We start from the raw sequence: 22,420 nt of genomic DNA, 5'->3' as shown, positions 1-22,420 counted from the left end.
CTACTTGATCAACTTCTCTCCTTGATGTCATGAAAATCAGTTGAGCTTCTTCCTTGTAGGGAAACAACCATCGATCACTTTCCTCCTTAGTTTGTCATGTCATTCCTTTCTTCATGGAAAGTGGCCTTCTTCATATTTTTAACCTTCGTCATATGACTACTTATTTCTCATCATGCTTCTTCCATTCATCACATGAATGCTAGTTATACTTGTAAGTAGCCCTGCATGAACTTATCTAGATATTATTCAAGAAATCAAAATATATTATTAAATAAAATCATACCTTCATAGGTGGCTCTTAATCATGAAATATTTTTGTAGGTATCAGCAACCTACATACATGTTGACACATCTGTCAAAGATATCCATTGTTAAGGGTCTTTATATTATCCACTAGCGTCTTCATATATTTTCGAGAGATTTTTCTAGTCAAGTCTTCTTGATCTTTTGGATGTTGATTACCTTCATTAGGGTTGCATATCTCATGATCTCTTCTTTCCTTACACATTCCATTCCCAAGTGCTTTTAATCAAAGTTTCTTAGTTGTGATAAACCACCTCATAATTCATATGAGGACATATTATTTTGATTTCATCTAGTATGTCTTATGTCTTCTTGCATCCTTTCAGAGGAGTAGATTATTTTTCTCTTGATCATGCTTCTCAATATAGAAGTAATGATACATGTTACATGCAACCATATGACATTTCATTATAATATTAAACACAACCATACATACCTCACTTTTACCTTCAGGTCATCGAGGTTTCTTCCAGCAGCTTCCTTGGTTGAAGAGATCTTCAATCCCTTGATCCGCTTCATGTCATCATACCATTATCTCATGGATTCCATAGGTTGGACTTCTTGTTGAAACACTTGTTTCCTCTCTAGATTAGTGAACCCTACAATGAGGATTTCATCAAAGAATTTTAAGGATCTTGTATTTCCCCAATTGGAAGATGTTTCCTTTTTGACTTGATGTATGATGAGCCTTGTCCTAGATGACTCTTTCCTTCAATGTCCACTGCCTTTTTCATGAGTTATATCCTTCATGTTTTGTTTGTCGTAGATTTTTTCCTTCATGATTCCCATGGTGATGTCACAAGCCCTTGTTCCAATGCTTCCATGATGCCACAATCCATATTATCATCATTTTCATATCTTATAATAGAAGCTTATGATAGGACCCTTTTGTGATGGATATCATCTTACTCATCGGAGAGATTAGGTACTCCCTCTTTTCTTGGCCCTTTTTTTCAGCTTCCTCCATTTATCTAGTGATATGAGCTTTCAAAATCTTTCCATAGCATTAAGTATTAGCTATACTTATTATGTGTTAGGTCCCTATACTACTATTGTAACCCCTTATTTTTATTAGTGCAACCCCCTTATTATATTTTTGTGCCCATGTAGTCCCCATATTGTTATTATTGTGCCCCATAGAAGCCCACTATTGTTATTGTTGTGCCCTTACATTATTATTGTTATGTCGGCTCTGATTATATTATGACCCCTTAGACTCCTATATATAGAAAGGAGGCCTTGTCATTTTTATCATCCAAGATTTGATCATTTGTGTAATGTAAAGGAGGTTGCCCCCTCGAAGAGGCTTATTTTGAAGTCGTTGATCTATCTTTTCTTTCTTTTTGTGAGTTGGTTTCATAACATTTGGCATCAGAGCTTTGGATTCTAGGGTTTCGCTGCACGAAACAAGTCATCGTGGAATTTTCATAGCGAACCCAGTAAATATAGTAAGATCTAACAGGATGACAAAGCTTCTAAAGAGAGAACAACCTGGAGAAATTGCACAATTATGTTCACTAGAGGTACCCACATCGAAATCTTCTATTTCTCCATATCTCCAAAAAGTTCTGGACAATCATTCCAAGGTATTTGACACTCCAAAAGGCCTCCCACCTATTCGTGATCATGATCATTCTATTCATTTGATTCCAGGAAGTGTTCCCCCAAACATTAGTCCTTACAGATATCCATATGCCCAAAAGAGGTAAATTGAACTTGTGGTTGCAGAAATGCTAGAGGTTGGTATAATTCAACCTAGTCAAAGTTCTTTCTTTGCTCTAGTGGTATTGGTATTTAAGAAGGATGGATCATGGCACATGTGTTCGGATTATAGGGAGCTCAACAAGCTTACTACTAAAGATAAATTTCCCATTCCTGTCATTGATGAATTATTGGATGAATTACATGGAGCAGTTTACTTCACCAAGTTGGATCTTCATTCATGATATCATCAAATCAAAATGAAGTTTGAATACATTCCAAAAACAACATTTATAACTCATGAGGGTCATTATGAATTTTTGGTCATGCCTTTTTTCCTTACCAATGCACCTTCTACAATACTTAGAAAAATTGTGTTAGTATTTTTTGATAATATACTAATCTACATCAAGTCTTGGAAGGAGCATGTTCAACATGTTGATAGGGTGCTCAAACTATTGGAGGAGAAACAATTATATGCAAAAAGCTCCAATTGTTTCTTTGGAGTACAAGAGGTGGAATATTTGGGTACTCAGTTAGCTCATAGCTCATATTATCATCCTGAATATGATGAGAAAACTGTGATAGTGAACAAATGTTTGGAAGGGTATCTTCATTGCTTTGTATCCGATAAACAAACACAATGGGTCAAGTGGTTTCCTCTCGTTGAATGGTGGTCTAACACTTCCTTCCATACTGCAGCAAAAATGATCCCATTTATGGCACTTTATGGATATCATCCACCGACCATCACATCATCTTTAAAAGAAAATTCTAAGGCTCAAGCAGTGGAGGATCAGATCGAGCATCAACAACAACTTCTAAAACTCTTAAAGGATAACCTCACTTTGGCGCAGAATATAATGAAACAACATGCAGATCAACATCGCAATGAAAGAAATTTTTATGTAGGTGACTGGATATTTATAGGACTATAACCATACAAACAAATGTCCCTCAAGCAAGCTAAAAAGGATAATAAATTATCACCAAATTATTATGGTATGTACAAGGTGTTACAAAAGATTGGTACTATGGCATACAAATTGGAGCTTCTTGCATCTTCCCGAGTGCACCCAGTTTTCCATGTTTCATGCTTAAAGAAGGTTATAGGTGAGAATCTCCTAGTTCAAACAATATTGTCGGAACTTGACGAGGAAAGAAAAACCATATTGGAACCTGAAGCAGACACGGAAACAAGAACTCGATAACTACCATATAACAGCTAGTTTCTAAATAAATTATTAAACAATTTAACTAATTAACGACTACTTTTCAACTAATTGATAACGGCTAACTCCTGGAAATGACGCATCCCTGCTATTTATTCACTCTGATCAATTGATTTATCACCTTGTCTTGAGGATGAACCACATTAGTTGGTTCGAAACGTCAATCAAATCCTAACAATTTGATTAATCCGAAAGACTGATATCTACATTATGGATCACAAAAGTCTTAGTTCTAACAATATCTCATCAAGCAGAAGAACTTACCCACTGAAGGTTCCACATGGGAGGACGATAATTCTATATAGAAGCATCCAAAACTACTCAAGCGTTGAGGACAACACTTTTTGAAGGAGAGGTTCATGTTAGGTCCCTATACTACTATTGTAACCCCTTATCATTATTAGTTCAACCCCCTTATTATATTTTTGTATCCATGCATTCCCCATATTGTTATTATTGTGCCCCATAGAAGCCCACTATTTTTATTTTTGTGCCCTTACATTATTATTGTTATGTCGGCTCTGATTATATTATGACCCCTTAAACTTCTATATATAGAGAGGAGGTCTTTTCATTTGTATCATCCAAGAATTGCTCATTTGTGTAATGTAAAGGAGGTTTCCCCCTTCAAGAGGTTGATTTTGAAGTCGTTGATCTATCTTTTCTATCTTTTTGTGAGCTCGTTTCATAACATTATATATTTCTAGAGGGTCATCCTTGCCTTTCCTTTCTACCCATGGTTGAGTTCTTTTATCCTTCAATACTTTTGCCAACAACTTGGCCATATTTTACTTTCATGTAGATCAGATGTCATGTGACCTTAATTGCACCTTAAGAAAATGAGTTTATCATCTACATGAATTTGATGTCTCCAATATTGTTATGTGAGGGGATCTTTCATAAATATCCCTTTTCATAAGTTCAGAGGAGACCTTCTGATGACTTCATCTACTTAGACGACTATGTCTATCCTCCTTCTTCATGCAAGGAATATTGATAACCCATCCAATTCATAGATTCCCCTGCAATCATGAAGTCATTTAACCAAACTTGAATATAGAATGAAAATATACTTACTTGTCATGTAAAGATGAAATCTTCACCTTGATGATTTCTTGAATGATATCCTTCAATGATATTCTTGCTTGAGATTCCTGGCATAATTGAGTTCCAAGGCTTTTCTTGAGACTTCCTTGCCTTGTTCAACACCAAGCACTACTGCTTTTTATAATATGTTGAGATTACTTGATTCCTTGTGAGGGTATGAAATGGAAATCAAGAATTTGACAGTACTGTCATGATGCCCATCCGAGATGTCGCATTGTGTTCTCCTTTGAAGTGATATTGATATACTGTATGATGTGATTGTATATCCTTGTAACATTGTTGTAGTGATCCTTGCTTGGAGTAGAACCTTGCTTGAGTTGACTAGCATGAGTAAAGATCTTTGAGACCTTTGAGCATTGTTTAATACCAAGCATCAAAATAGCTTCAAACATAATTCATTGAGATTTGTGTAGTATAGATTGTAATGATATCCAATTTGGGGCTAGCACTGAAATTGTGAAAGGTACTGTGTTTTCCTTCTTTTGACTGTGATCGAAATTCTGAGCACTAGCATTGGGACTTCACTTTAACTAAGATTACTTGATCTTGAATTGTCTTGTTGTGTTTTACTGCTTGTTGAAGGTTGATCTTTCAATTTTGACAAATCTTTTCAACTTTTCTTTGATGCCCTTCTTGAATATTGATCCTTGTATGTCTCTTTTGTTGCCCTTCCTTTGACTTCAACACCTTAGCTCTGATTCCATTTTGAAGAATGTAGGGAAAGTGTAGTTAATGTGATTCTTCTAGCATGATAACTACTTGTGAGGTATTTTAATTTTTCTTCTTAGCACATTCTTCACTTGTTCTTATTAGAGCGTGTCTTCTTATATTCATAAAATAGTTACCAAAAACAAAGAGACAAGAACACAAGATTTTGGCTTTCTTCCAAGGCCAAAACCTGTCCCTCTTGGAGAGGAAGACCGGCACAAAACTCTTCTTATAGAGATTCCAATTGACGAATACCAAGACCATGACACTTGATCTTCTAAGCCACTCCAAGAACAAGACACCAATCCTATTCTTTGTCACTGTCAGGATCATCATGATTGTACTGCTGAGATCTTCATTACTGTTGTCATCATTGGGAACATCACTATTGCATCTTCGTAGAGATCTTCACCATATCAACGAGGTCATCATACCATTCTTCATTATGACCTTGTCTTTGATAGTATTATGATCAAGACGATTATGTCAAGAACATGACTGTGTCAAGTATGCTTATAGAGTATTATGCTCAGACAATATGTATGCTGAGACAACATGTGTCACTGTGAGGACTAATCATAAGGTATGTCGAGATTATGATTGTATGTTGAGACAAAGATTCGAGACCTTCTTCATTACACTTATGCCGACATTGTACCTTTGTGGCATCCATCCAAAATTGTCTCATTGTTTTGCCACCCAAATTGTGGGGATGTCAGACGAGTACCCATCCTATAACCATCAAGAAGTCATACAGAACCTGAGTCTCTTTCCTCACCCGAAGTTGCAGATGAGTCTGAATTGTTACCCTCCTGTAATACGGATTGCAGTATTGTACCCAACTGAATCATCTCAGAGAAATTGCGAGTTCATGTTCTACTCTTTTGCGGTGACCCTACCTGGGTATATATAGTGTTTATGTCTCCATTTTCAGCCGACTTGTCCAAATGAGTCATTGTGTCTCTTATATGAGCTAACATGACATATATATATATATATATATATATTGAGGCCGACATGATTGTTCTCTTCATCGTTTTGCTTGGTGTCTTCTTCATAAGAATTGTGCTTGTCTTGGAGGGCTAATCTAGTCACTATGTTGACTCATATAGATTACATATATGCTCAAGAAGATCTCTTTTACTCTTTGACTTTCCTAGATCGATGAAATGAGCAAGAAACTCATTCTTATAATTTACAAAAATAATATTTCATTTTCTTGACAAGTACAAAGATCAAAATTACATTTGTAAATACCAAACCTAGTTACACTTTCTTCAACGACATGGTTTATTATTAATAACTTAAATATTTTGAAGATTGTTAAAAATTGTATAATACTTATTCACCCCTCCTTTGAGTATTATCTTGGATTCAACACAATTCAGGATATCTTTGTTGTGCATTTTTTTTTTTTTGTATGATTGTCATTTAAAATGAAACATTAACATAGCTATTCACTCTTTTGAAAAATGAGAATTAAAATGCGAAAATGTTTTGGTACAAAATTGTCTTTGTTCACTAATTCATAAACTAGAGAAAAAAGAACTAGGTCCATTCGACATTGGTTCAAGTAATTCTATACAAAACATAAACCATCACAAACATAAGACAAATTATATATGAGTGCATTGTTCCCTTGATTTACTTATATATATATGTTCTCAATTGACATATTGTGAGGCGAATATTTATTATGTTATTGCAACCAATTGGTTGTTTCCTATACAAATTAAATTGAAAATAAAAAAACTTGAAATTGGTTTTTAGAATAAGCCTTTTACAATACTTTAAAATTAAAAATCAAATTTAGTAAAATCTTAATCAAATATATAAAACTATAAATCATTTTTTATAATATTATTTGTAATAACTACATTGCAATCAATTATTATTATTGTTAAAAAATGACCCTACCATAAACTCCAAACCTGCAAAGGAAATTACTCATCACACTACTAAAAATGACCATACAATAAACTCAAGTCCGAAGAGGAAATGACTCTTCCCACTTTAAGGTGTTGTTGCTTTTTTTATGACATGGTAATTTGCAAACATTTTTTTTTCATAATTTAACCTTCTTCTTTTTTCAAGTCAAAAAAAATGCTTTCTTTTATATATAGAAAAGAAAGTACATTTACATAGTTTTTTCACAATATATTCATTTAGTCTTTACAAAAAACCAAAACAAAATTCTACAGAAATTGTCTAAGATCTACAACTGAAATACTATCATGTTCTGATTCTTCGTCTATTGTTCAACATATATACAAATTCAAAAAACCAAATGTTTTCATAACAAAATATCATAAAATAGGAAAATATAAGAAGTAGGAATGGTGCCACTAGATGTTCTGAAGTTTTGGTTATATTTAGCATAGTGAATGACCCCAAGTGTTGATGAAGTATTTTTCTTCAAAAGCAAATCAACAATGTTATTCTGCTCCCTATAGATATGCTTGAAAGTTGATGAACGAAAAAGATCTAATAAGAATGTGAATGTGCTTCATCCAATATACCAATAAGAAAAATTGAAAACACCAAAAACCCTTAATTCAATCTATACAACCTTTACAATCCCCAAAAACATATAGTGTAAACCAAGACATTTACCATTTAGAATCCCCAAAACATTTACCAATAAAATTGGCTCTCTAACCTAATTGTAAAATATATTTTAGTTATACTTTTTCTCATAAAGGGGTTCTTCGACAATACTTTCTCAACATAAAGTCGTAGAAAGGGGAGCTTCAGAAACAAATGCAAATATTGAATAAAAAGCTTTAAGTCGAGTTTTCGAGTAATTCTTAAATTAAGATGCATATTTTAGTATAAAATTTATTTTTTTTATAAAATAAAAATATATAATTCTATATCTATATATATATCTATATATATATATATATATATATATATATATATATACTAGAGGAATCGGCAACTGTGGTGGTATCGTACTCGCGTTACACGGGGTCGAATCCCATCGGCTACCTCTATAACCTCTAGGAGGGCCGCAACAACCCGCCTGCACGTCCCCCGGTTAATCTTGGGGTTTGAACTCGTGACTTGCATAGCTGCACGAACGACTTAACAAATCGTTCGCTTGCCATTAGACCAAACCCCTGCGGGCTAATATATAATTCTATATTAATTAAAAGTAAAATATTTAAAATTTTAATTTATATTTTTTTTAAATTAGTAATAGATTTATTTTAAGCACAAATTTTTATTTTCTGCGTAAATACTAATTCTATTAAAAAGGAGAAAAATATGTACATGGAGGTCGAAATGTCAGAGGGGGCAGAGGCCAGCCCTCAGTCAGAGGTTCTGAGACATACATATCCTGCTATCTGCCCTTTCAGGATTAAAAGACTTCAAAACATGATTTGTTAGACCCTGACACACAAAAAAAAATTTATGTTCTGAGTCTAACACAGCATTACTATCGCCTGCAATGGCTTTACTGGTAAACATTCTGTCATACTCGCCATGGACAAAAATGATGTAAAACAAAACTCGCCAAACCAAGAGTTGTTGCTACAGATCAAGAACAGGTTGGCTCGCACCGATACAAGACGAGAACTGAGACCAGACCCATAACCAGAGACCCAAAACATAGACACATAGCATAAAATAAAACAGAGCAAAGGCAAGAGTACCACCCGTCGTCCATGAACCAGCATCATTCGGCATGTTGCAGAGAGTCGGGCGCATCCTTGTCCACCTAGCTGGACGAGGCAATCCAAGTGACGAATCCATTGTCTTCATTCCCTTCGATACCACCATCTGGAGGAATTACCAGATTCAGGATGCTACCTGCATGATGAACCGGTCCACAAGCAAGGACCTCGCGCTGACTCGAATCTGCCGGATGCTGAGGCGCCTCAGGAACAGTGCTATCTTCCTGCATGTTGTCTTCATTAAACACGACCCCAGCCATCTCCCCCTGAAGGACACTGTCATCCTGAGACTGAGAGGTGGTGGTGTGGGCTGAGCTGCTGGGTTTATCCTCCTCCTCAGCAAGAATAACAGTGATACTGGCTGACAATACTGGCCTGTTGAGCCTGCTATGGAAGGTGAAGCGGGTTGTTTGAAAGGAATTGTGCGGGAGAGGACCAGCATGGCTAGAGGGCGGAGAGGACGGGGAAGCCGAAGCAATGGGGATTACGTTCTGAGGAGCAGAATGAGAGGCTCTACCTCTATTACTAGTATTGCCTCCTCGGTGAGAGACTCCTCGACAGCGAGGCATCTTCGAATTGTCTGAACAACCAAGAAAGGGAAAATGGCAGAGCTGACGGGGGAGGGACTGAGCACAGAGGAACCAGGCAATACAGAAAACCCAGGCGTGCTTCCAGACTACCTGAACGAGATAGGGGTGCGGGAAGAAAATCAGGCGGAGGTGAAAAGAACCAAGAGCAATGGCGTGAACCAGACACCAGGCCATGAATAAAACCTTGAGCGTAAACTCTCGAACCAGGCGCACATTAAAGACGATCTGTGCGACCATCATTCCGTCCTCTATCCAATTAATTTCGCATGCCATTGAGATATGCAGTCCTCGTCCGCGAGCCAGGTGCAGGGACAGCTGCCTGCAATGAGAGAGCCCTCATAAATGCACCGCATTAACACCCGCATCCGGGTGTGTGTCATCCTCCTGAAGCATATCATCCTTCACAATATTCTGGAACTCAGAGAGTTTATCCTCGGAGGCTATGCTGGAGATTGAGCCTACAAAGAGATCTACCCCAATTTCCACTCCTATATTAGCAAGAAAATCAACAAGCTTATTTCCTTCCTGCTTAGTGTGTTTGAAAGAAATTGCTTGATGTTGAGAAAGCCATCTATCTATGAGCTCGAGCCTTTGAGCCATTCTCCAACTGTTACTGACCTTATGTATGGGGGAGCCTTACATTAGTTTTGTGACCATGTTTATGATGATTTGCGAGTCCCCTTCTATGATAAGTGGAAAAAAGCTTTTATCTTGAGCCAGGGTGAGACCTCGCCATAGTCCTTCCAATTCCGCTGAGTTATTGGAGTCCCAACCTTTTGAGCCGAGAAAGATGAGTTGAGGAGTGCCATAATGATCCCTGAAGACTCCCCCATAACCTGCTTTTCCCGGATTACCCTTTGAAGCTCCGTCGAAGTTGAGTTGGAACATGTTGCTAGGCAGCGGAGTCCATTTTGTTGGCCTTTGTTTATTCTTAGTAGGATTGTCTTTAAGAGTAGGCTTTTGATTTAAATGTATCTTCCAATTGGCCCAGACTGATTGTTCCTGCGGCAGTGAAGGAAAATCTTCTTGGGACCAGGCTTTAATAGATAATGTCTCTTTAATGTTCTGATGTAATTTGGTCCATATCTGCTCTATAGACATGGATTGATCCTTAAAAACTCTTCGGTTCCGCTCCTTCCAGATGTTCCACATCAGTAGACCAGGAATAAGTTGTCATAGTGTGTCGAGGAGTTTGCTTTGATATGGCTCTTGACTCCAATTACGAATAGTAGCTCTGATATCCCCTTGCACTCTGCCCTCTTTTTGGCATCGGAAGGTAACCTTTTCCCACAGCTTCCATCCTATTTGACAGGTTTGCATTAGATGTATAGCTGATTCCTCTTCTTGCTTACAGTTGAGACATATAGATGGGCCAGAGAAGCTTCTTTTTCTGAGATTATCCCATGTGAGAATTTTATTGTGACATAGGAGCCATAAAAAAGTAGACACCTTCGGCCAGTTTGAGGAATGCCAGATTTTATCCCATAAAGTGTCTTTGATTATCCTTTCTTTGATGATTATCTTATATGCTTCCCTTGTGGTGAAAGTACCTTTCTCTTCATATCCCCATCTGAGAATGTCCGATCCTTCTGAGAAGAGGATTTGCCGTTTTTGTAATTCTAAGGAGAGAGAGAGCTGAGTTTGCTCAGAGCCGTGCACCATAATTTGTTTGGCATCCATCCATTGTCTGTATCCCTGTGTGGAAGAAGGGTTCCAGAACTGATTAACCTTTGCTAACTGATTTATATCTTGCTCTGGTAAGGGAAGGTTAGAGAGAGTGTCCTTTATCTTTGGGAGCTGCTGCCAGGAGTCTTCCTAGAATCTTGTTGTGTTACCGCTCTTAACTTCCCAGAAACTATGATGTTGTATTAGATCCCTATGTTGAATGGCCGAATTCCAAATTACAGACCCTGTGCTTACTTCTGACATTCGAATTCTTTCTTCAATAGGGCTATTGTTCGCATATTTTGTTGTCCAAAGGGAAACCCAGGGGATGTTAGGATTTGCAAGCTACCTCCACCAAATTTTAGCTCCCACTGCCTTATTACTGTGCCCTGGATCTCTTATTCCAATACCCCCAGCCTTCTTCGGAAGACACACATTGTCCCATTTGACCAGAGCCCACTTTCGATTAGGGCTTGAACTGCTCCATAAGAAGTTGCGCTGGAGATTCTTTATATCCTTGAGAACCCATTTAGGAGCTGCTAGAATAGAGAAAAGATACAAGGGCATGGAATGGAGAACAGCTTTAATGAGAACAAGTCTGATGGCCATGTTAAGAGCTCTATGAGTCCAGAGGAAGAGCCTTGCCTCTAGCTTTTCTAACAGGTCTTTCCAAGAGGAGTGCTTGAGGGCTGAGGCTATTAAGGGAGCTCCTAGGTATTTGGAGGGAAGGGAAGCAATGGTAAAACCAAGAATACGGGCTATGGATATTTGAGTGGGAGCTGGGGTATTAAAGAAAAAGATTTGAGATTTGACACGATTGATAAGGGCTCCGGAAGCTTCAGAGAAGTTCGTTAGGAGGGCTTTGAGAAGGTGAGCTTCTTGGACCGAGGGATGACCAAAAAGCATGTTATTGTCCACGAATTGCTGGTGGGAATAGGTAGGAGAATTGCTAAAAGATAGGCCTTTAAGACGCTGGGAAAGCAGAGCGAATTTTAGACTTCGACCTAGTCCTTCTGCCATAATAACAAAAAGAAAAGGTGAAAGGGGATCTCCCTGCCTGATAACCCTGGAAGGATGAAACGTAGGCAAAGGGATACCATTGATAAGCACAGAAAAGAACGAGGAAGACAAAATATTTCCAATCCATCTAACCCAGGAAGGGGCAAAGCCAAAGGCAGGAAGGATTTTTTGAATGTAAACCCAACTGATACTATCAAAAGCTTTAGACAAATCGATTTTAAGCAACATACCTGGTTTTTTTGTTTGCTTCAAAGAGTGGATTATTTCATGAGTTAAAATAATACCATCCGTTATCTGCCGACCTTCTACATAACCAGATTGCTCGGGCGAGATAATGAGAGGGAGCAGCGGTTTCAGTCTGGTAGCTATCACTTTTGAGACAATCTTGTAGATTATGTTGCATAGAGCAATCGGTCTGTACTTGTCTGGAGTATTGGATTCCTCTGCCTTGGGTATTAAAGCGATGAAGGTGGCATTCAGCCCTGGGTACATCCATCGTAAAGTGCGAGATTCTTCAACAACTTGCCAGACCTCCACTTTGATAAGATCCCAAAAGTTATGAAAAAAGTTGGAGGTGAATCCATCCGGACCCGACGCTTTCCCTGCTTTCAACTGATGTACAACACTTTCGACTTCCTGCAGACTTGTGGGCTTAAGGAGGAGAAGATTATGCTCCTCTGTAATTAGTTTTGGAATGTTCCTTAGAACTTTGTTTATAGCAGACGTTCTATCTATGCTGGGTTCTTGATGAGCTTTTTTAAAGTATCTGAGAAACTCATCTTCAATGCCTTCATGCGTCTCAATTCTGTCTCCCTGCTCGTTTTTGATGTGGGAAATGTAATTATTCATTCTGTGCTGCACTGTGGTTTTATGAAAAAAATTTGTATTCTTTTCCCCATCCTTAAGCCATCTGATCCTCGATTTCTGCCTCCAAAGAGTTTCCTCCTATTGTGCTCTATCTAGGATTTGGGATTCGATAGCTTGTTCCTGCTTTACGAGTTCCTCGGAGCGTCCTTCTATAATGATCCTTTGCTGGACATTCTTCATTTCTTGATTGAGTGCTGCCTGTGCTTTGAAAATATTGCCAAAAGTGGTATGATTCCAGTGTTTGATTTCTCCTTTAAGGTGCTTTAGTTTTTGCTGGAATATAGAAATATTGGTACCACTAGTGGGATTGAACTTGAGCCAAGTTGATCTAACAAATTCATAGAAATCCGGATGAGTTAACCAGAAGGCCTCAAACTAGAAGGGACGCCTAATATTGTTTCCTGGACAGTTCCATTGGAGAGCTATGGGCCAATGATCTGAACCTGATACTGGAAGGATGGAAGCAGTGAATTCCCCACCCAGGTGAGTTGCATTGTCTGATATTAGAAATCTATCGAGACGTGAAGCTATTTGTTGCAATCGCTCTCTTTTATTGTTCCAAGTGAACATGCCGTTATTTGAAGGTATATCTACCAGCCAGTTGTTTTAAATAAAGTCTTTTAGTAGATTCCCATCTCTATTCCTTCTGCTTCTGCCTCCCTGCTTTTCCTCCATTCTTGCTATCATGTTAAAATCACCTCTAGATATCCAAAGCGGGTATAGCCTATTTGAGTTAAGCTCCGACAAGGTATCCAAAATTTCAGCTTTGTGTATGGTTTCCCGAGGGAAATATACATTAGTTATATGGCCATGGGTGTTGGTGCCAATTATATGAAATATTGCCTGGACGAAGTTCTTGTTTGCATGTATATTGTCGAGTTGAATTACTCGTGCATCCCAGAGAATTGCGAGTCCTCCCGATGCCCCTTGAGCATCAACAGTTGTTACTAGCCCTCCTGGCCAGGCTTTCGCTACTATTTTTTCCAAAACTGTCGAATTGCATTTTGTTTCTTGCAAAAAGAGTATATTTGGTTTTTCCTACATAAGCATATTTTTTAATAGTCTGCCTTTCCTAGGGCTATTGAGCCCCCTAATGTTCCATGATATCAACTTCATTGAGAAGGGTTGGGATTGACATTGAAGTACTTGGTCAGCTTGGCGTACCTACCTGACTCAACTAGCACTTCGCCTATCTTGATGGTTCTTTCGAGGGTTGTTTTTCTTCCTTGCTTCTTGCTGTCTTTGGTGATGAACTTTCCATCCCATTGACTGCCTATCTGGACTCCTAGAGAGTATTTCTTTTGTGCTCGATTGAGGACCTCCACCAGGTTGTCCACTTGCCGGTCTGGTATTTTGTCAAAGTTCCCTGTCTTGCATGCTTGCTCGAGTCCTAGAATATCCAGTTCACCAATATCAATATTCTCAGGGTCTTCCTCCATGATCTGGGGTTCTTGAGAGTCTTCCTCTCTTTCCTTCAGCACCTTGGTACTGGGTTCAGGATTATCAACTTCCATTCCTTGAAAATTCCAGGCCTGAGTTTTGGTTTGGGATTGAAGGGTTGATTTATTGAATAAGATTTCCCCTGGTTGCTGTGTAGTCCCCTCCGGCTGCTCTTTGCTGGTTTCTTTGTCATTTTGAGGTCCATTATCAGAATCTTGCATATCATTACTGGCCAGAGCCGCAAAGCTGTTACTCGTTGAGGGTTTTGACATATTAACTTGATTGGTCTTGGTATTGGCTGTCGATTTCTTGTTCCCTCTTCTGCGGTTTACCACTTTGGTAAAACCGTCAGACGCCTGGTTGTCTGAGTTCATTTGAGGAGGGGGTTTCCTGTTCAGAGGACAATCTCTGTAGAGGTGTCCTAGGTCATGGCATTTCCTACATCTAAAAAGTACGTGCTCATAGTATATTAGTTGAATCCATTCAACATCTTCATGGAAGAGACTTACCTTATCTGGCAGGGCTTGCTTGAGGTCCATATAAACGCAGATCCAGGCATAAGACGTGTATCTGCATACTTTTGTTTCCTCGGCAACCTTGACGAATTCGCCCAGAGCATTTCCAATCTCCTGGAGGGAACTTTCTTCCCAATATTCCCAAGGAAGCGAGTACAGCCTTATCCAGATGGGAGCATAACTGAGGTCTTCCTTGTCTGGATTGAATCGTTCAACCCACCCTTGAGATATAGACCTGCAGAATTGAAAAAGTAAGGACCCCCATCCAGAATCCTGTTGCGATCTTCCAAGCAGTTAAAAACGACAGTAAAAAACCCCTTCGGTCCTAGATGCAAAGTGATGTGTCCCTTTGGGTTCCATTTGGTATTTATCCAGCTCCTTAACGCTCTCTCAGTTGGCCATATTCCAATAAACTTGCCAATCAACGCATGATCCCTCATAAATTGTATTCTGGCATTGATTCGGTGACTGGGAAATTCCACTTTTGGCCTGTGAGTGGCCACCGGTCTGCATGTGGAGGAACTTGCTTTATTTTTGTCTTTCTGATCTTGTTCATTGTCCTGTTGCTTGCTGCTGTTCGTATTGTCCTCATTCTGTCTGTCTTCTTTGTCAATGTCTTCGGTCTGCTGCTTTTGGCTATCCTTTTTTGGGGGAGGCGCATCGCCCTCCCCCTGAGGGGGCTGCATGTTCCTTCGCACTTATGGCAGGACCACGAAACCTCTGATCCGCCCTGTTTCCGTCAATACTGAGCTATGTCAGTGGAGCCTGCCATAGCAGGGGCTACATAAACCCTAGGACGGGTTGCAGAAACCCTAGTTCGCCTCTCTTGTGAGTTCCTCTCCCGTGACGTTATCATTTTAAGCACGGATTTAATATGCATCGAGAGGGATTTAATTTTTTTAAGATGAAAACTTATTTTAAAATGTAAAAACAATGTAATATTTTATTGTTTAAATTGTAATTTTGAATGTTAATGAAATTACATACCATGTGTATTGAGCCATTTTATCAACTCACATTAAACTGATTTTTTATTATTAAGATATTTTTAAATATATTTCAATATCAATTTATATTAAAATATTTTACTCACAACTCACAATAAATATTTTATTATATAAACATTAAAATATTTTCTTGTGACAATTTTTTCTATTAAATCATATGCAAAATTAATTAAATATACATTGCATTTTTTTATTATTATAATGGAAATTGTTTTTCTAGGTATCCAATATTTTGTTTTTATTTTAAAACAAATTCACATCACTTTCACAATAACAAAATTGTTTAATCAAAATTAAATTTATAACCTAATAAAATACTATTAAAAAATAAAAAGGTTAAATACCCTATAACCGCGATTCTTATTTCCAACACTATAGAAAATTTATTACACCCTGACATGCGCCGGAGATAGACAGATATAACACGCGCCCGAATGACTATAGGGAAAAAAAAAAAAACTGCATGTTATAAGGGGCTATCTCCGGAAAAAAACTGCATGTTATAAAGGCTATCTCCTGGGTATATCAGGCGCAATAAATTTTCTATAATGTTGAAAATAGGCATCACCCCTATAACATATTGCGCAGAGAGATTGGACATTCACTAACATATTGCGCAGAGAGATTGAACAGTCACTACCATGTTTTACCTCCTCGCGACAAAAATTCTAATCTCCCAGAAAAGTTGATGCCATGATTCGACCCCTGTACCTTACCTGCGAGGACAGACAGTTGATATGACTCTTCTGCTTTTGCCTTTTTACTAACTAACCTTCAACATCCCTTAGTTGATATGACTCTTCTGCTTTTGCCTTTTTACTAACTAACCTTCAACATCCGTTGTTCAAGATCCAGCGCTGGTCTTCTTTCTTGCCCCCATTCTCAAAAGTGTTAACCTCTTTTTCTTCTTATTTCTCGTTCCATAGCCAGCTCTTATTCTTTTGATATCTCTTTGTTTACAATTTTATATATATATATATATATGAGAATGAGAAAGAATTAATTATATAAATTAAAAGCTGATTATTAAAGTTTTAAAATAAATCAACGTTTTATTTTAATTTATATTGACATTGTCTTAATCGATATGATAATTTAATTAAAATTAATATTATTTGAATTAAATATTTCAATTTAATTAACATTAAAATCAGAAATAATGATTTTAATAACTTAATCCTGGATATAAAATATTTTAAAATTTTAATCTTAAATAAAAATAATCGTGGATATAAAATATTTTTAACATTTAATCTTCAATAAAAAAATTATTTTAAGTTGATATTTTGTATTTTTATTTATTTAAAAATTTTAATGTTTTAAAATTATAATTTTTTAAGTAATCAAAAAAATCAGTTTTTAGTTTTTATTTGTTAAGTGATTTGTGTTTATTTAGGTTTGACATATGGTTTGAGAAACTACAACGTAAAGGTATTTAAATTAGTTACACTAACTTTAAATTAACTGTGTTTTAAAATGTTTTTTTTCTAATTTTTAATCATACATCACTTTGTTAACGAAACTCATTTTCAACCAGTTATGCTAATAAAACATAGCAATTTCTTTCAATTTTATATATAATATAAAATTTTCACTTTAAAAACAATTATATATTTAATAATTAAAAAATAATAAATTTTACTAATTTTTTATATATTTAATAATTTAAAAAAATAATAATAAATTTTACTAATCATAAATAAAATATTAAAAAAGATAGCTCAATTAATTTTTTTCGCTCTTTGAGTATTTTGAAAATATTAAACTTTTTCAATATACATTATGGTATATAAAAGGTTTAGTGCTCGATGGGGAGCAAAGAAATTGTCACATTCATTTACTTAAAATTATAAAGAAATTAAGTAATTAGAAAATTCAAAAAAAATTAAGATAGCTTTTAGAATTATAATTTAATTATTAAAAATTATGAAATGAATAATAAAAAATTGACACGTATTTAAAATAATTTATATAAGAATTGAAGTAAAAAGTTGCAAAGAAAATTGTCTTATTCATTTATTTAAAATTATAAAGAAATTCAGTAATTAGAAAATTCAAAATTTTTTAAAAAAGTTTTTAGAATTGTAATTTAATTATTAAAAATTATGAAATGAATAATAAAAAATTGACACGTATCTAAAATAATTATTTTTTAATTTTTTTTCAAAAATTATATTATGTATATCATTATAATTTATTTTTATTTGTTGATTATTATTTCATTATATTTTTTTGGAATATATATATATATATATATAATATATATATATACTTTTGGGATTTACCGTCTGTTTTGTATCTTGGAAGTTATTTTTGAATTCTATAAGTTTTCATATTTTGATCACCAATTCAGCTATCATCTACAACATTAATAAAAATAATTTAAAATAAAGTTATTTTTTCTAATTTTTAATAGTTTTAACCATTTGAAATGTATTATAAAAAATGTATTGATATTTATTATGAATTAATGTCCATTTAACTATTTAATTTTTAGGATTGTACTAATTATAAAATTAAGATAATTCTATTGATATTATAAAATTGAAATAAGTGTGTTGATATTTATTTTGAATTAATTTCTAGTCATTTATTTAATTTATATGACTGTATTAATTATAAAATTAAGATTAACATGTTGATATTTATTAGTTCATGCCTAGTTAGTGTTTTTGTAAATTTAACCAAAGTTTCCGGAATTTCTAAATTTTGAGCAAATGATATTTCTAATTTTTTATTGGATGAGGAAGCTCCTATAGGACATAATTCCCATAGTGGAGAGTGTTTTATTTCCGTTTTCTTTCAATGCCTAACAATTCATTTTAAAATTAAAATAAAAGTACTTTTGTGAGTGGCCAATGCATTGGTGAGTGCTCTAACATTGTCATTGTTATGTTAGCCTTTTGCTCAATGATGTGATTCCAGGACATTGTTATTAGTGCTATGTTCAAAGATGCAAGAATTGATGTGGTTGCAGGTTTCGCAACTTAGTTGTATGAAGGTGGTTGTGCTAAACTAGATGCGGTTGCAAGACACTGTTATATTAATTCTTTTTTCAATGATGTGAGAATTCATGCCATTGTAGGTTGTTTGCATAGGAAATGTCAAATTAATATTATTATGTTTTCTTGTGCAGAGTACATAGTATGTGTGGGAGAGTTGAGGTCCTTTGAATAGTGAGCACCGGGGTCAAAAGTGCCGAATGTTTGTTGTGCAGAAGACAGAGTATATATGGAGGAGAATCAAGGTCTTTTGCATAGACAGGGGTGCAAAGCTAACTACTAAGAGGTAGCTTCAATGACTAGTCAAGTCTTTTTTAATTATTATTTAGGGATGTTTTTTTGGAAGTACGGAAATAGTTGTACGAAGGTGGTTGCGCAAAGCTAGCTACTAAAAAAATAGCTTCAATGACTGATAAAAAATGTTATTGAGTGCGAAAGTAATTATGCGAGTACAAAAATAATGTGAAAATTTTGTGCAAAGTTTACTAAAATCATAAATATACAAATCCCTTTTGTAATCTCTCCCAACGACAACAATGGTACAAAGGCCATAGAAAAGTATGAGGGTCCACCCTTTTGTAATCTCTACCAACAACAACAATGGTACAAAGGCGATAGAAAAGTATGAGGGTCCAACATCACTGTTCAAATTGTCATCCTCAAAAATACTTCACACTCCCACCTGTCAAATTTTAATGGGTGAAAAAACGAAAATAGACGTCTCTTATTAGTTTGGTGAACAGTTTTTGCTCACCCAAAAACTGCAGAAAAACGCCATTCAACATAATAACGGTAAAAACAAAGACAATATTACATTGCAAATAAGCTAAGCTATTAACATGATTATAAATTGATATTTATTCATGTTTACCCAGGATTTAATAATTACTATTAGTTATAAAATATTATAACATAACTTTATGGAAATTCCCTAGGCGTGTAAGAGTGTAAAATATTTAAATTATAAGGATTTGGTCTAGATCAAAAGTACTTATCATGCGTAGGATTGGAGAGTAAAGGATGTAAATATTTAAATTTACAACGTAAATAAGGAGAGTAAAGTATTTGGTAGAGATCAAAAGTACAACGTAAGGAAATATTTTCTTAAATTTAAAATATTGAAATGGTAACGAATTTTGACACAGAATATGTTAATTAATCAACAAAATTCCGGACAAGCCTGTCACTGTTCTTGGTCACTTTCATAGTAAAAGGTGAGACGTGAGAAGTGGATGTTGTCACTTGCTCAACGCAAGCACTGGATTTATTGTGGATGCCATAATTGATGGAGGAGGATCTTACACTTTGCTGCAGAAGATAACCTAAAATTGAAACCACAGACTTATGGAGACTATATGTTCCATATATAGAAGATACACTTTCCTTTTAAACTCAGGGTGTTTTTGCCAATCTGCCTCATACTCAATCCTATAGCTTCTGTGCATATTTGCAGTCGAGTCGATAAAGGAGCCACATAAGTAAAGGCGGTCCGGAGCATGGAGAATGAAAATGGAAGGAGGGCTACTCATCATCATGTGATGATGCTGCCGTCTCTGGGTCACGGCCACCTGATTCCCTTCATGCACCTCGCCAAGAAACTCGCCACCAGGGGCTTCACGGTCACCTTCGTCGTCACATTTCATCACAAGTCTTCACTGCTAAAGAAGGTGGAGGCCGCGCGGGAGACGGGGCTGGACATCCAGTTGGTGGAAATGGAGGTACCCAGAGACGACTTGGCCCTTGGGAAAGTCAATAGCAACAGCACCCGGCTGAGGCATGAGCTACCTCCTTTACTCGCAGCCAACGAACTCATGGAGAGCTCCTTCGAACGCTTCCTACAACGATTTGTGGGCGGCGGATTGGGCTCCACCGGCCCTCCGCTCAGCTGCCTCATTGCTGATATGCTCCTGGGCTGGGCCTCTGCCGTGGCCAAAGAATTTAATATACCCACAGTGTGCTTCCTCATAGGCGGCATGTACTCAAATGCTGTCATAGTGAGTATGTCCGAGGTTCTGCCTCGTAATCTTCGGCGCACACTTTCAGGTCGATATATTGTACCAGGACTGCCAAAGGAAGTGCGTCTCACCAGGCTTCAGATGCTGCCGGAGGCAACCGAGTTGACGACGGAGAGCGCGATTCATCAATTCAATATCCGCGTGATAGAAGGCAACGATCAGAGCTGGAGGTTCATCGCCAATACTTTCTATGATCTCGAGGCGGATTTCGTGGAGTATTTCCAGAAGCGTGGCAGCAGCAGCATAGTGAGAACAATAGGTCCCCTCCTCCCTCCGGAGGCTTTCGGAAACTCACCCACCAAAATCGCTCCGCTGGTGGAAATGGGAGTAAATACGGAATCAAACGAGTGCTTTGACTGGCTCGACAGGCAGAAGGAGGAATCTGTGCTTTATATATCTTTCGGCAGCGAGAACTCCATTTCGAGCGCTCAGACTGAGGAGTTGGCCATGGGTTTGGAGGCCAGCCGGGTAAAGTTCCTCTGGGTTCTGCGTATACCGTCTGATTCCGGATCCAAGTCGTTCTCGTCGGCCCTCGATTTTCTTCCCCAGGGATTCTGTAGTCGTATGGTGGAGGAGGAGAAGCAGGGGTTCATCGTTCTCGGGTGGGCACCGCAGTTGAGCATTCTGGCACATCCTGCCATCGCCGGCTTTCTGTCCCACTGTGGATGGAACTCCGTGCTGGAAACGATGACGATGGGCGTTCCCATGATCTCGTGGCCGCTCTTCGCAGATCAGTACTACAACTCTAAGTTTGTGGTCGATGAGATCCAGATCGCGCTTGAGGCGCCAAAGAGAGCCGAACAAAACTGGCTGGTCCCTAGAGACGACGTTGAAAGAATTGTTAAACTTCTAATTATGGGAGAAAGGGGCAGGGAATTGAGAAAAAGAGTGAGGGAATTGAAGATGGCTGCGAGGGCAGCAGTGGCGGAGGGAGGGTCTTCCTACAGCAATTTCGACCTCTTTGTCTCTGAAATCATGTCCCTGTCTCTGTAAGTTCAAGAATACAACTCCTTATGCATTACTGCAACTGTCATCTCATCCCTTAGTGTAGCACTTGTAATCCTTGTCTGTGTCACTGTGCTGTAAATAAAAAATGGGTGGTAGTTATGTTTGATGGCTGTAACTGCACCTATTAACTCATCCATTAGTATAGCAGTTGTAATTTTTGGCTGTGCCATTAATTCAGAATTCAGATTTGTGCTTACTCTTTGAGTGGATACCACCTGTACATAAACAACAATCCTGCACGGAAGTTGAAACGCTGCAAGCAATCACAACAAAAACAAATCTGCCTGCACATAGTAAAATATTACAACATATTTCATACATAGTTATGTGAATGTGACTGAGATTTGAATTGGGATGGAAGGTTATTATATAACCTTCCTAATCACTTAGTATACCAGCAATTGACTAAATATATAGCTCTGGTTCGTCTAGGGCTGATTTCCCGAATATCTAGGGAATTAAGATAAAGATGCCAGTTTTATGTCTGTGGATATATTTGATTATTATGAGTTTGCGTCCTAATAGGTAAAGATGGTTCTCTAAAAAAGTAAATTATACAT

At 37.0% G+C, this 22,420-nt stretch overlaps 1 protein-coding gene across 1 annotated transcript; it reads left to right on the top strand.

Annotated features, from left to right (window-relative positions):
- The first annotated feature begins 20,333 nt into the window (after nucleotides 1-20,333).
- Nucleotides 20,334-22,056, top strand: LOC149156138 (UDP-glycosyltransferase 73C3-like). The gene has a single exon (XM_089441718.1). The coding sequence runs from the start codon at nucleotides 20,334-20,336 to the stop codon at nucleotides 21,843-21,845; it is 1,512 nt and encodes a 503-aa protein (XP_089297844.1). The 3' UTR covers nucleotides 21,846-22,056.
- Nucleotides 22,057-22,420: the final 364 nt, after the last annotated feature.

Source organism: Pinus tabuliformis, chromosome 9 (assembly GCF_031772625.1).
Source record: "Pinus tabuliformis cultivar Carrire ecotype Pingquan chromosome 9, CPIR1, whole genome shotgun sequence".
NCBI lineage: Eukaryota > Viridiplantae > Streptophyta > Pinopsida > Pinales > Pinaceae > Pinus > Pinus tabuliformis.
Note: the sequence above shows the minus strand (reverse complement) of the source record. Positions and strands in the feature narration are given on the sequence as shown.

Excerpts from the sequence above, each read along its gene's own strand:
- LOC149156138 (XM_089441718.1), top strand. The coding sequence starts at position 20,334 with ATGGAGAATGAAAATGGAAGGAGGGCTACTCATCATCATGTGATGATG.